The sequence below is a fragment of the Camelus ferus genome, chromosome 3 (genome assembly GCF_009834535.1).
Source record: "Camelus ferus isolate YT-003-E chromosome 3, BCGSAC_Cfer_1.0, whole genome shotgun sequence".
In the NCBI taxonomy this organism is placed as follows: domain Eukaryota; kingdom Metazoa; phylum Chordata; class Mammalia; order Artiodactyla; family Camelidae; genus Camelus; species Camelus ferus.
In genome coordinates, this window is record NC_045698.1 from 95,976,986 (window position 1) to 95,993,055 (window position 16,070).

The following is a 16,070-nucleotide window of genomic DNA, read 5'->3' on the forward strand; positions in this document are numbered from 1 at the left end:
TCTCCTGTTCTTTCTGCCTGTCTGCTTTCTCTGTAATAATCATGGGTGGGTTTGTATTAAGACAGCAATGACAAGAGCAATAATAATAAAAACAGAAAAAGAAAGTTGGTCTTAGAGTAGGATCAAGAACAGAACTCAGAGGCCAAGCTGGCAGCAGTGGGCAAGTGAAGGACAGAGGCAGTGAGCCAGAGACCAGGGAGGGTGAGGGAGGCAGGACATACCTGCCTGTGCATCTGGATACAGAGCAACCCAAATCAGAAGCTTCTGGAAAAGATCCTCCTCCCCCAAAGTGCACCTAGTCTGCAGCAGCAGCAGTGGTGGTGACCAGACCTCTCCACCAGGACCCAGCTCTGAGCTTTCTTACTGCAGATGACATGACTGGCAGGGAGGTTCCAGAGTATGGCCCTGGGTGGCACCTACTTCTGCAGGAGGCTCTCCTCTCTGTCCCCTGGCTCCATCCCCAAACCATCCTGGAAACAGCGCAGGACATATTACCTGAACAGAGAGGGGAGAAAACAGGCCTAGGGTCACTCAGCTCCGAAGTGTTGGCTGGTGTGACCCCTGGTTCTGATCTGGACAATCTCCTTGTAGTCTGTTGGATAAAACACCTCCTAACTTGAGGCATGGGGCAAGGGAAGCCTATGGCCACAGGGCTGCCACTGCCCCTCATGTGTGACTCTAGTGGGTCCCACACCCCTACATTTAAAATGGGACGAGGTCTCAGGAGGCAGCAACTGCAGAGCCACTAGGTGCCACATAAAATGAGAGGCCTAAGACCAAAGACACAAAGCAGGCCCAAAGCAGTGGGTGGGTGCAAAGGAGCAGGCACAGATCATCATCCTTTACTTCCTTCCCTGAATATCACACAGTGTGAAATTTTACCTTCACGCTGCTTCTCCGAATGTCTTTTCATCATGGTCTTACCAACCCCCGCATTACCACACCACCTAAAAAGGATGGTTTTTATCTTCCCCGCTACACACAGCTGAGGGCTGCAAAGGAAGCTACCCAGGAGCTGGTCCCAGGCTCCACATAAAGCCTGCACGACAGGGAGGAGGCTCTCAGCCCGAAGTCATGCTGCCTGAGCCAGGGAAAGTAGGAGGGCTCACACAGGCAGCGAGGGGGCAGCCTCCCAACGGGGAAGAGAAGACTTCCACATCTTACTTCCCCACCCCACGATGACTCAACACCCCGCGTCTAGCAGAGACAGCTGGCTGTGTGTCTACACTGTCTGGTTGTTGGGATTTGGTAACTACATGGCACAGACTTTGAGGCTCATGCTTCCGATGGAAAATGCCAGCTCCAGCCACCAACACTCCAGTTACATGCTATGTCCAAATGGGGCCTGGAAGCCACAGAATACAGTAAGTGTAAACAATGGCTCTGGAGTAAACACTGGGTCTGAATTCTGCTTCTGTCTCTACAAGCTGACCCCAACAAATGACTTCACCTCTCTGTGCCTTAGTTTCCTCAGTTGTTGTCTGCATTAAATGTACATAAAATGCTTAGCATAGGATGTGACCCACAGTGAGAGCTCAGTAAATGCTAGCTAGAAGTAACTTATCAGGACACTGCATGCACACACGTACCACACCCCCCCCAACACACACACACATGCTGCAGAACCCAATCACCCTGCCCACGTCAGGACCAGGGAGCACCAGGACAATAATGTGCTCCCAACTGCATCCTTCCTGTTCTCCCACAGGTGAGTCTCACCATCATACAGTGAAAGGGGCCAAGGTAAAAAACACAGACTGTGAAAGTGGGGGAAAACCTGGACAGAAGAACCTGGGAGCCTTTGTTAAAGGTGGGGGTTCAATACACAGCCCAAACCTCTGGCGACAGTGTCAGCCAACTACAAAGGATGTGCTATGTGTTGTATATGCACGCCAGCATGAACACCCTATGTAGAAGGAGAGGGCGGGGGGGGGGGTGGGGAGAGAGGCGAGGGGAGGGAGACAAGGAAGAGAGACAGAACTCCTGGCATCTAAGCACTTTCTCCCTTTGCCACTGCACCAGCAGATGCTGACACACTGACCTGGGCCTTGGCCAAGCTCTTGGCTCCTGCTGAAGCAAAGTCTGAGCACATCCCTCAAGAAAGTGGCCTCTTCAAAGGCTAGACTAGAGAGGGTTCCCTGAGAACAGAAAGGAGGTGGGGAATAGCACTGGGAAAAGGGGGCACAGGAAGGACAGTAGAGAAACAAGAGAGTCAAGGTTCAGGACCCAGAAGAGTCAGAGGAATTCAGAACTAGGACAACTGGAGAATGTTCTTCACAAAAATCATCACTGACATCATCCTAAAAACTGGCCCCATGTGTATCCCTAGAAACAGACTTCAGGAAGAAATGAGAGTCTGCATAGTCTCCTGGGGTCTGGGGCTTGATCAGAGCAAAAAAGGAGGCTGAAAAACAGAAATGTTTGTTGACCTGTGGACCAAGGGGCTCAGGCAGCACAGGTAAGCAGCTGGCAGGCCCTCAGTTAACTTCCAGGCACTGGATGGACAGGAGACACAGAAGAGAACAGCAGCCATGAGGTGCTTTACTGCAAGGGAGGGAGAGGCCGTGACTTCATCTATCCATTCACATGACCAGACCTGTTTCCTAGGTAACTCATGGTCTTCATCCTCAAGCTGAAATAAATAGCGATGAAGATTTCTTTCCAGCTATACAGGATGGGCTGTTCATCTCTACTCCCACCCAAAAGCCCATTAAAACAACAGGATGACAAGCTCTAGGGGGGAGAATATCTCCAAGAAAAATAAAATGGAATCAGCAGATGATCTTATGTACTAAGAAGACAGTTCGGTGTATCCGTCTTACAAGAATTAGTGGCTGTAACATACTGTGTGAAAGAAAAAGGCATTTATTAACTACTGTTCTGATTTAAAACAAAAGTTTTCTGATTAAAAAAACTAATTATAATACATAACGTAGCTCAGTTGTTGAAATGACGTTAGGAGAATAAAAGAGGGAAACAGTGTGTGTGGATGAGAGGAATGTCTGCAAAAGTACAATCTCATTCCTCTGTGAGAAATCAACAGATAACATATAAAACCAGTAAATCCAAAATGAGCAGTACACAATGGGTATTTTTTGATGAGCAGAAGCCTTCCATTTTGATGAAGTCCATTTTTTCCTTCATAGTTGTTGTCTATGACATGTTTTAAAAATATTTATCTACCCTTAGGTTCAGGATGTTAGCTTTTACATTTAAATGTGTGATCCATCTGCGAGGGAGGGAAGACAAGTTTCTTCTGTTTTTCTCTACAGCCAACTATTTGCTCTATACTACTTCCTGGGGTAGGGGGGAACCCTTCTTTCACCATTGAATTTCATCAATGCTATCGCTTAAACCAAATTGAGTATATAAGTGGAAAAAAAAAGAGTGGTACAAACATTTTATTTAGATAAATGGAGGTAAATATCAGATGAAGCAGCTTTTAGCTGAATCAGAACCTGCATTTTAATTCTTTGAGAATTGCGAGTGGCTCCAGAGAGCAAGACTCGGTGTGGGAAAGCAGAGCCGGAGACTCTGGCTTATTATTACAAGCCTGACAAGAGTGCCTGACTTTTAAAATTGTGTTCAGGGAACACTTTGATCAAAATAGAAATTTTCCTCAACAACGAAGATTTATTTCAAGACCAAGTTCAAACTACTCTTCCCCCACGAAGTCTCCTTAGATCTCCTTCCTCTTCTCTTGTGAAAATTACGGTCTGAACCCTTCATCTGGCAACTTGTCATATTCCACTTGGCAATGAGCTAACTCTTCTACTGTTAATTATCTTTCCACCTGTGTCTTGTCACCCTGACTAAATTAGAACTGCTTCATAGCAGAGCACACTTCTCATCACCTTGGACCAGTCCACCATAGACCAGGTTATTAAACCCACAAGCTCAGAGAGGTGCAGCAGCCCAGCTCCCCGTTACCTGCATAAGCATTGGCCTGCTGCAGAAGGTCGGTACAGGTGTGCACATCTGCAAACGCACGGATGCCTAGGCAATTGGTGGGATGCAACTGAGACTGCAGGAAGTCACAGCAGTTCTGGCGAACATCCATGAGCTGCAGCAAGCTGGCTGCTGGGAGCAGCACCTGGAGGAGAGGGTGACATCCTGAAACGCTGGATCTCCCCCACCCGCCCCCTGCCAGGGCCCCATCTCCCTGAAGCAGGGCTCTAATCAGACCACGCCCAGGCTCAAGGTTTTTGCACGGCTCTCCACTGCCTGTCCAAGTAAGTCCAAACTTCCCGGCCTGGCCTTCAGGGCAGCCCCAGCCTGATTTCCCACTACTCTGCTTTGTGGACCCCAACTACCAACAGATTCTGTGTCCCTACAGCCTGCAGCGTGCCTCCCATTGGCTACTGTGTATACAAATTCCCCTGGGGATCTTATTAATATGCAGATTCTGACTCAACAGGTTTAGGGTGGGGCCCAAGAGCCTCCATTTCTAATGAGCACCCAGGTGATGCTTGCAGCTGCTGGTCCACGAACCACAGTTTGACTAGCAAGACCATTACAGGCTAAATGTTTGTGTCCCCTACAATAATGTATATATTGAAGCCCTACTCCTCAGTTTGGACTGTATTGGGAGACAGGTTAAATGAGGTCAGAAGGGTAGGACTCTAATCCAGTAGGGCTGGTGCCCTCATAAGAAGAGGAAGAGATACCAGAATTCTCTCTCTCTACCATGCAAGGACAAAAGGAGAAGATGACCTTCTGCCAGCTAGTAAGAGAGCCCTCACCAAAAACTGAATCAGTTGGAACCTTGATCTTGGACTTCTAACACTGAAAAAAATTAATTCCTGTTGGGCAAGCCACCCACTCTGCAGTATTTTGTAATGGCAGCCCAAGCAGACTAAGACAGATTGGTTCTCTTACCTGGCTATGAATTAGAATCACCTGGAGAAATTTTTAAAACCCTGGGTCTCACCCCCAAAGATTCTAATTCAGCAGGAAGAGGTATGACCTGGACAGTGAGATACTGCTAAAGCTCCCCAGGTGCGTCTAATGTACAGCCACATTTGAGAAGCACTGCCCTGTAGTCTTTAGCTACTGTCCTCACTTAGAATGGTACTTACTGACTTGCTCACAAGCTCATTCACCACTTAGTTACTGAGCAGCTGTGTGCCAGCCTCTGGGACTCAGTGGTAGGTAAGCAAGAGAAATCAGACTCCTGATCGTACGGAGTTCATCATCTACTGGAACAAGAGTCACCCCCAAATCCACAGGGACTCAGACAATCGCACTCTGCTCTTGCATCCAACAGATAAACAGTAAAGAACATTTTGGGATACATTCTCAGAGACAGGAGAATTGAGTTTCCTTTTAAAAGGTCATGGGATACATGAGTATTTACACTGTATCCTAGAAGACAGAAATAGTTCCTACTTAGGTATGTGCGCATGTGTTTTTCCTCAAAGCCAGGGAAGACTGGCTTGAACAGGCCAGATGGGTGCTTAGATGTCAACTCAGGTCGAGTCCCCTAGGACTTTCCCACAGCTGCTGAAGCCTGACCTTGGGTCAGAAACTCAGGACAGACAGACAGCAGGGTCCTACTCAACTCCAGGTCTGCTACCCCTCACCCCTGCCCTGTGGAAGGGGTAGATGATTTGAGAGTGACTTAACAAAAAGAAATTTAGGGGAAAAAAAAAAATCAGAGTGCAGATCATTCTGGCTTGAGACTGCTTGCCTCAGGGCCCCCAGCATACATTTCACCCCAAAACAACCCCTGTGTCCTGGACCTTTGCTCTCAGCTGCTCCCCTGGTCTCAGGGTGACTATCTGGGCCAGCCAGACTCCAGCTCCTCTACCCACTCAGGCTTGCCTAGGAAGACACAGGCTCCAGATGTTTGTTTTCTTAACTCTGGGCACTACAAAACAAAATTTTTTAGTGATTTAAATTCTGTAGCCAACTGTCCCCCAAAACACTCTGAGCCTCAGCTCTCACTCTCCTCACTTCCAAATACTCAGACCAAAAACTACCCCACTGTGCATTCTCGGGCCTTGTCCCACCACTAGGGTAACCAGTCATCCAGGCTTTCCCAGGACCGAGGGGCTTCCCAGGATATGGGACTCTCAGTACTAAAACAGGGATGGTTAGCCACCTTCCTCAGACCTGTCCACACATAGTCACCACCAAGAGCCTCTGCTGTCACTGGTCCTGCTCCCAAGCTAAATGCATGCTCTCAACAAGGAAAGCTCTTCTTACCTGCAAGTTTATCAAACTTCTCCCTCACGACAGCTGAGTTATAGAAAACACACACCTCTCTCCTTCCTCTGCCCTCTCTCCACTACTCCACGTGCCAGCAGGACAGCAGTTAAATTAGCATTGCGTCCTTGCTATTTTCTGAACCCCTGTTTGATTCCAGAGAAGGAAAAAGATAAAATCACCCACTCTTAAGAGTTTGAAACCAGAAGTGAACACCGCCAGGCTCCAAATTTGACCACCTGAGCTCCATCCCCACTAGACAGCCACGTCGGCCCAGAGCAGCCATAAACTGGGAAATCAATTAACCTGTGATCTTGCTCAGCCTAGCCAAACAGATTCTAGGACCAGATTAGTCTCTGCCTGCTAGTTTAGTGGGGAACCATTAACCATTCTCACTGAATTCATACCAGGAATGGAAAGTTGTGTTCTCAATCCTCAAATGACCTCCATGACACCAACCTCTGACCAGCACCCTGGAGTGAGGGCCACAGGCTGACCAACCATTCTGGTTTGCTGACATTTTGCCAGTTTTAGCACTAAAGTCCTGGGTCCCAGGAGACCCCTCAATCCTATGCAAACTGGAATGGATGGTTCCAGGGACCAGGAACTTGTATGCTGTCCAGCACATACCCTGCCCCAAGGTGTGGCAACCCCCAAAGGGTCAGGTGTGATTAGAGGCAGAAACGGACGGCAGCCCTTTAGCTGCGCAGAGGAGGAATTTCTGAGAGTCCAGTATGCCCCCAGATTGCATTCCCAGCCAAGCCGAGATGCGATCACGCCAGAGACACACACCCCATCCCTTCTTGCCCTCTTCTTCACCACAAAGACAGCCACTGTTTGATGCTCAAATTCTCAAGCTCGTGACCACCAGCCAGAGAAGTTAAATAATAAATACACTCCTTAGGTAATACGTTCAGTTTTTAAAAACTCCCTGGATAGAGCTGCCCACATAGCTTTCAACTTCCCTACTGTTCCTAAAACCCACTTAGCAGACAAAAATGATCAGGCTTTCCACCTCTCCGTGCAGGGCGCCCCCATTCTGTTTGCATCTGCTCCTGCTCGAAAGTGCTCTCAAGCTGACTTCCCAAAATGCGAGGGGCTGCTGGTTTCTCTAACTGCCCCGTCCCTCTCTTTGATGATACACTGAGATTCTCTGAGTCAAAGGCTGTTTTCTTCCCACTGCTTGCTTCCTACAAGAAGGCGTGAAAACCAGTAAGGGGAGTCAGAACGCCGAGGAGGACAGTTTGGAGGCTGGAGGATTTATCATGGCTCAAACCCTGAGTCTCAGGGATAAACTGGGGTGTGGTCCAGAGGGGCTCTGGGGGCAGCACACAGGAGAACCAACACAAATCTCCAGAGGCCATGGAAGAAAAGAGAGTAAAACATCCCTGTGGTGGTCACACTTCCCTCTCCCACTTCAAGGGCTGCGAGAGGATTTCCTCTTCTCTTATCTTGCCTGCAACTTGACTCCCTCAAGTGGCACCAGTAACAAGACGCCAAGCTCAGGGCCACAACTTGGAAGCCTTCTGTCCTGATGGGAATCACTAGGGCTGTATTGGCTGGTCCCTGGAAGGAGGCTGAGACATGAGAAGGGGCAGGTGGCTGGAACCAGTGCAGGAACGGAAGGTGGCCCTAGGTGAAAGCTTTCAGCTTGCCCCTCGCCACCTCAGCATTCTGGTTCTGGGAAAAAGAGTCCCTGGAATGACCCTCAGCAAAGAGCTTACAGGTTTCCCTCCAGCTTACAAATGGCTTCCCCCCCTTTTTTACATGCAGGCCCCGTTTTGTTTTTTTCTCTCCCTCGGATAACATGAAAACACAGCAGAGGATATCCCGTCACAGAATTTGTTTCCTTTAGCAAAAACAAAAGGAAATGCCCTGCCTCAGAAAGCACCTACTCTTGGAATTTCGGGAAGGCAGGGCCATGCACACAGGAAGGGCACCCGCCAGAGAGCCAGGGCAAGGCTGCCCCGGGCCTGTGCACAGCCACACAGCGGTCTGCCTCTGCCAGGACCAGGCATGAGGCCTGGCATACAAACAGTGCTAAATAAAAATCTACTGAGAGAAAGAAGAAAGGGAGAGAGAGATAGAAGGAGGGAGAGAGAGATAGAAGGAGAGAGAGAGAGAGGATGGAACAAGAGAGCTAATTGAAGAGCACTGTGATTAAAAGTGTCTCTTCCCATTGTGACTTCACTTACCAGCCATGTGACTACAGGCAAATTACTTCACCTCTCTGTGCTTCTGACTCCTTAACAGTAAAATAAAGACAGTAACAATACTGCCTTAGGGCTTGTTGTGAGGCTCAAATGAGATAACACATTTAAAGCAGTTAACCCAGTGTTTGGTGCATAAGGAGTGCTCAGTTAAACTGGGTTTTAAACTCAGTTTTTATTATGATCAATTATAATGAGATAGAGTCAAGATTCTGATCATTCATTTAACAGGAAACTCAAGTTCACCACATCAACAGGGTACAGTGAGTTGGAGAGAGCGGGATCCAAAGCCCAGCTCCACCATTTAACCCCTTGGAGCATCAGTTCCTTCAACTGTAAGAGAAGGGTCACAGGAGAACCATCCAGGGGTGGTTATGAGAATTAAATGAAATAATGCATGTGAAGTGATCTACACATGCTTGGTTTACAAGCATTAATAAGAGATGGGGCATTGGTTACCTCCACCACACAAGGACAACTTGGTCTCTTCCAAGTATGTGTGGCTGGGAAGAGATTCAGGGCATAGTCTCCCATCCATTTAATCAAGCCTCAAGTCTCTGACCCTAGATTTCACCAGTGCCTCCACACTCACCTCCTAAGTGCACCATATCCTCAACAGACACTGACTTCATAGACAGCTTGTGAGCAACCGTCTCAGTAGACACATCACAGCAGGAAGAAGCAGCCACATTTTGATCTAAACTTTCTTTTCTTAACCTTTTTTGTTTTCCCCCAAGGTCACCCCTGAACAAACCACAGTTTAAAGTGACAGAGAAAAAAGAAAAGAGTTCACGTGTCTCAGTGATTCCCAACAATGCAAAGTTTCCTGAAGGGTCTACACTGGTGCTTCCCAGTGGAGCCCTTGCCCGTGCAGCCCCCTCCCCACTCCTACACACACATGAACACAGCAGGCCCCACCGGGGTCTCACACGCCAGTAGGGACAAAGACAGGTGGGCAGAGGAGGCAGGTCTGACGTCCCAGCCTTCCTTCAAGATCCAGCCTACACAACGCCCCCTCAGTAAGGCCTGCCCAGACCATCCTCATCAAGGGGGTAATGACCATTCCCTGCTTCCTGGGTACCTCCACCCTGGCCTCTACCACACTGGAAGGCACTTATTTGCTTGGCCATCTGTCTCCACGTTCAGACCACGAGCTCCTAAGTGAAAGAGCTTCGGTGCTCACCGTGTTCTCTGCACCCATACATCTGCCAGCCCTGGGTAGCACTCTTCTAGGTGCTTTACCTACCGTAATTTATTTAATCCTCACACCAACCCAATGAGTCAAGTACTATTACTATGCCTATAATAGAGATGAGAACACTGAGGCATAGAGAAGTTAAGTACCTTGCTTGGATTCACACGGCTAGAAAATGGTGGAACCAGGATTCGAAGACAGTTTAACTCATGACCTCCCAGTCGGATGGGTACTATCATGATTCCTGTTCTACAGATGAGAAAACTGATCCTTAAGGCAGGAAGTCAGTGGGGGGATCAGAGAAGTTCCACTAGGAAGGAAATAGAATAGAGGCTGGCAGAATAAGTAAGACTCTTCCCTGGCTAGAGGTCACCAAGTCCCATGCCCTTACATTACAGATGGGACACTGACCCCTGCAGTGGGGAAGGGCAAGACTAAGAGTCTCTGAACAGATGCTAAAGCTGGGGCCTGGACCCAGGTCTCCTTTCAGACTTGATTCCTGCCTCATCTCTATCTCTGCCTGTACTCTTAACATGCGTGTCTTTGCTCTGGTTCCTTGCCCTCACCCCTACAGAGGAGTTGTAAAAAGCAACAGTGAAGCCATTTTCTCCAGAGTCCTCTGATTCTGCTATCTGCTGCTATCTGCCTTAAGGTACCTGGTGTTGTAGACATCACCACTGGGTTAGACCAGGCTGCAAAGATAAATACCTAGCCAGACAAAAAGCAGCCAGAGTGGAACATCTTCTAATTATCTAAGCTTGTAAACACCTGGTCCTTTACAGAAAAAAAGGTATTAAATAAATACACAATGAAAAGGAAGGAAAAAACTGGTTTCAGTCATACAACTCTACAACCTCCCTATACAATGCTTGGGGTTTGTTTGTTTTTGTTTTGTTTTAGTGACTTAAGACAACAAACAAATTTATTTTCTTACATCTGGAAGTCAGAAGTCCCAGATGGGTTTCACCAGGCTAAAATCAAAGTGTCAGCAGAGTTGAGTTCCTTCTGGAGGCTCTGAGAGAAAAAAATGCTTCCTTGCCCTTCAAGCTTCTAGAGGTACCTCAATTCCTTGGCTCATGGACCTCCTAACTTCAAGACCAGAAACATCAAACTGGATCCCTGTCAGGTCACATCTCTCTAGTTCCCTTTATTCTGCCCCCCTCTTTAATTTAAATAGCCCCAGCGATTACATCGAGCCACCTGGATAATCCAAGATAATCTCCCCATCACATGTTCAGCTGATGAGCAACATTAATTCCATCTGCAATATTAATTTCTCTTTGACATTCAACCTAACATATTCACAAATTCCAGGAGTTAGGACAGGAAGATCTTTGGTGGCCATTAATCTGCCTACCGCACTATATGATTAATGAGTTACTGATAAATCTTAATGCAAGATTTTTAAAAATTACTTACCCCCCGTACATTTTTAGGTTGACATTTAGCATTTTTCATTAGAATTGCAAAGGATGTAATTTCTTGCATTCTGTAAGTCTCAATATCTATATCACTCTTAAAAGTACCTAAATGAATTTAAATTTGATGGTGATTTGACACAACTATCACCCATTTAAAATTTTTTTAATACATCTCCTATATTCATTGTATACTAAATTACTTTGCACTTAGTATTACTGCCCAAGAGTCATTCAGCTGTCTGAATTCTGCTGCTAGACCTAGTAAGTAACCATGGCATTGCCTACTCCACTCTGGATGGGAAAGACCAGAAACAACATGGAAAGGCTATGCACTTTACTGTGTATAAAAAATACCTCAATTTTAAAATTGAGGATTTGGCCAGACCACTGTAGAAACTATACCACCCAAAAGTCTGTATACAGAAACAGGCTCTGCAGGCCCCAGTGCAGGGTGGGCACCTCGGGCCCTCAGCTTGCCTGCACCCTGACACCCCTGCCTTATGAGGACCCTTCACTACACCAAGCTGACTTCCACTCATCCTGCAGTCCTCAGCTTAAACTTACCTCTTGAAAGGGCCCTTCCCAGACTCCCTCCTTCGCCCAAACAGTCCCTTTCTCTCTCATTGTACACCATGTTCCTTTCCTTCAAAGGACTTACCACAATCTGTGCATAGACCTTACTTGTGTGCTTATTTGTTGAGTGTTTGTCTTCACCCTTGGACCACAAATTCTATGAAAGCAAGCAACTGAATCACCTCTGCTCCATGGTATAAACACAGTGCCCAACAAAGTAGCATATAACGGGCACTCAAACATCTGGGCCAAAGGGGATAAATACACGATTATCAATTCAGCCTCCCAAATACCTCGATCCCGGAAAAGAAGCTGGTGTTCTGGATAAGGGAAATGGGCATTTTGGTCACCAGAGAGGTATCTGTCTCACAATACATAAGGTGGAATTGCGTTTTTAAAAACAAAAAAGGAAGGAAAAAACCTCCATGTCACATAAAATTTCCATCACTTTAATTGAATAGTAAGATCCTTAATGACAAGAAATAGTGTATCTTATGCACCCCAGTGTTCACAGCAGCACTATTTACAATAGCCAAGACGTGGAAACAACCTAAATGTCTATCAACAGATGAATAAAGAAGTTGTGGTACACACACACACACACACACACACACACACACACACAGAAATATTACTCAGCCATAAAAAAGAATGAAATTATGCCATCTGCAGCAACATAGATGGACCTAGAGATTACCACATTTAAATAAAATAAGTCAAACAGAGTAAGACAAATATCATATGACATCACTTATATGTGGAATCTAAAAAAATGAGACAAATGAACTTATTTACAAAACAGAAACACACTTACAGACATAGAAAACAAACTTACGGTTACCAAAGCAGGAAAGGGAGGGGGAACGGAAAAATTAGGAGTTTGGGACTAGTAGATACAAACGACTATATAGAAAATAGATAAACAACAAAGTCCCTCTGTAAAGCACAGGGAACTATATTCAATAGCTTGTAATGACCTACAATGAAAATATATGTATGTATAACTAAATTGCTATGCTGTACACCTGAAACTAACACATTGTAAATCAACTATACTTCAACTGAAGAAAGAAAGAGTGTATCCTGTGTCTGGGTTTGGCCTGGTGGTACGTGGGGCTCCAGCGTGGGCCACAACCTCAACCACCTTCCCTACTGAGGCTGATGCTGATGCCTCACGTGCCCACAGTAAAGACGCACTCCTATGGGTGAAGCAGGGTCTTAGCTGGCTCCTCCTTTCAAGGCTCCAGATGGCTAAGGATGAGGGCAGGTGGCAAAGGAAGGAAAAGGCACAGACCACACGTCTCACAGCCACACGCCCCTGCTGAAACTCAGGCCCGGTGCTTGGCACCTCCACTGACTCAGAGGTATTTCACTGACTAACACTGAAACAGGAAAATTTTTAACAGCCTCACAAGTCGATACTCAAAAAAATCCCTGAGATGCGACGATGCCTGGGGAGGACTGGGGTCACCAGGCTTCTAGTTCTTCCCTTCACCTAAGTTGGAACCAACGTTAAGTTAGACTTCCTGTTCTGGGGCCCAAGCTCATTCAGAGGATTATTGCCTAGTGGTTAAGAACAGGGGTCCCACAGTCAGGTAGGCAGGAGTGTGAGGGTCATTCACCCACCTCCTACTGGCCACGTGACCCAGGGCCAGTCACCTGCCCTCTTTGGAGCTTTCGTTTCCTCTCCAGTTGCCAATCAAGCTGTTGTGAGCGTTAAGTGAAATGAGGCTGTAAAACAGTGAGCCCTAGGTGTGCGACACACTGAGCAGGGGCTGTGTTTACCTGCACGTTCTCTTCGGTCACTTCAATCTCGGCTGTATAGATGTAGTCAATCAGCTTACTGAGCGTCCGCCCATCCACATCCTTGATTTCTATCTTCTTGGCTTTACTCTCAGACATGTCACCTACAGTTCAAAACAAAAACAAAATGGACATGAATGTGGTGCCAAGGGTGTATTTAACTTTCACATGGCCTCCTGCCCTGTCTTGGCGACATCAAAGCACTGCCCATGCTCCCAGAGGCCACAGAAGGAACTCAGGCATGGAGGCAGATAAACCAGCTGACATCAAGGTCACATCAACTTTGGGTCTGTGATCACCCAAAACCCAGTTTTAAGCGTTCCTCACTCTATCTGTTGCCCATTTCCATTCTAAAGGCAAATATGTCTACAGCAAAGCATTCAACCAACAGTTACTGCAAACTTGTACACGCAGGGCCAGGAAAGTGAACAAGATATGCACGTGTTCTCAGAGAACCTGGTCCAGTAGGGCAGATACATAAAAATATATGAGATGGTAAGAACTTAATAGAGGTCTATGCAAAGTACCAGTATAACAACAATTTTTTAAAAACCATTTATTGAGTGCTAACTATGGCCAAGCACTGTGCTGAGCACTTTAAACTATTGTCTCTTTTAATTAACAACCTATGAAGGTTATCAATATTATCCCCATATTACAGATGAAGAAACTGAGGCACAGGACTGTAGTTAATTCATTTTGCCCAGAGTCATACATCTAGGAAGGAGCCAGGCCAGGATTGAAAGCAAGGAGTGTGACTCTAGAGCCCACACTTGTAATTACTAAATTATACTAAATCCTAAGGAGGCAGAAGACAGAGAAACAAGCCCTCTCTGACGAATCCAGGAAGGCATCCTAATAGGAGGGCACATTTGAACTGGATATTCCACAGGCAGCAAAGGTGAGGAGGGGTGAGCTGGATACAGGAACCACAAGTGCAAAGATAGAAAATTAACAAAACGTATATCTGGAGGGAACTCTAATTCAAAAAGATACATGCACCCCAGTGTTCATAGCAGCACTATATACAATAGCCAAGACATGAAAACAACCTAAATGCCCATTGACAGGTGACTGGATAAAGAAATTGTAGTATATACATATACATTTACATACAGTAGAATACTACTCAGTCATAAAAAAGAATAAAATAATGACATTTGTAGCAACATAGATGAAGCTAGAGATTATTATACCAAGCGAAGTCAGTCAGAAAAAGACAAAACCATATGATATCACTTATATGTGGAATCTGAAAAAAAAAGACACAAATGAACTTATTTACAAAAACAGAAATAGACTCACAGACATAAAAAACAAACTTATGGTTACCAGGGGGAAAAGGGGTGGGAAGGGATAAATTGGGAGTTCAAGATTTGCAGATACTGACTACTATATATAAAATACATAAACAACAAGTTTCTACCATATAAAATGGGGAACTATAGTCAGTATCTTGCAGCAACCTATAATGAAAAAGAATATGAAAGTGAATATATGTATGCATATGTACGACTGAAACATTATGCTGTACACCAGAAATTGACACAACATTGTAAATTGATTATACTTTAATTAGAAAAATAAGTAAAAAACTCTAAAGTTAAAAAAAGAAAGAAAGAAAGAATAGTGCCAAAACAGTAAGTTTTGGGAACAGTGAGAAGCCAGTATGGCTGGTACGTGTGGTGACAGTAAGAAGGAGGAGGCCGGAGAGGCAGATAGTGGCCAGGACTTGTAGAGCCAAGTAAACCATGCAAAGGAGTTTGGACTTTATCCTAAGAATAGCACCACTGAAAGGTTTTAAAGGGGAATGACATCAACAGATGGGTGTTTTTGAATGAAATTTTGGATGCAGGGTGGAAGCTGGATCAGAGGCAGGGAGAACAGATGGGCAGCCCTGATAATAATCCAAGAAAGAGAGGACACAGGCTTGTGAACTAGGGCAGCAGTGGCACCACGTTTGCACAATCCGGAGGGCCCTGACTCCAGCCTGTCCTCATATACAGTGCACACATTTACCTAGAGCCGGGCTCATTCAACAAGGGCTGCTGAGTTCAGAAGGAAAAGACAGGCAAGACATGCATCTTTATAGGCTGAATGAAAGGGCAATATGACTGCAAGAAACAGGGATTCAGAAGTCCTAATGTGAGTGTGAAAACAGAGCCTGGGCGGTTGTTTTCTCTCTGTGGAATTTGTCCCCAGGAGCCAACAAAATAAAGTACAGTACAGCATGTGGGCTGCAGACGCCCACCTCCAAGCTGCACAGACTGCACGTGATTGTTCCGCCAATCCACGGTTCCCATCCTGCACAGTTCTAGATATGAATGATGCTGAGCAGGGAGGAAAAAGAAGGAAAAAAACCTATTCCAAACCCTGCCAGCTCCCTCCGCTGCCAGATCAGGTAGACCACAGACATCTCCCCTTACCTGACTCTGTTCTCTCTTCTGACTGCTGGTAAAAGCCAGTAAACAGGCCTTAGCACAAAGAGCTCTGAGATGGAAACAAAGAGGCCAAAAGGAAACAGGAAAAGATGGGTTTCTCCGCTACCCATGAAACAGGCTCTCACAAGCTCTCTGTTGAGTTTACACCAAGACAAATGAGAACATACACACAAGGAAATCAGAAGTTAAATTCATCTCTCTAAACAGCCATTAAGATGTC

General features: G+C 46.1%; 1 protein-coding gene across 5 annotated transcripts in view; it reads right to left on the reverse strand.

The window, feature by feature from the left end:
* The window catches only part of KLHL3 (kelch like family member 3), a 238,162-nt gene that overhangs the window by 57,706 nt on the left and 164,386 nt on the right, over positions 1-16,070 (reverse strand). For 4 of the 5 annotated variants that reach the window (XM_032476820.1, XM_032476817.1, XM_032476818.1 and 1 more), the window contains 3 exons: positions 13,392-13,513; positions 3,931-4,093; positions 421-495 (listed from right to left, as the gene is read on the reverse strand). In XM_032476820.1, the coding sequence (XP_032332711.1) occupies positions 421-495; positions 3,931-4,093; positions 13,392-13,513 (360 nt within the window). The remainder of the gene's footprint in view (positions 1-420; positions 496-3,930; positions 4,094-13,391; positions 13,514-16,070) is intronic. The other variant, XM_032476819.1, reaches the window with a different exon arrangement.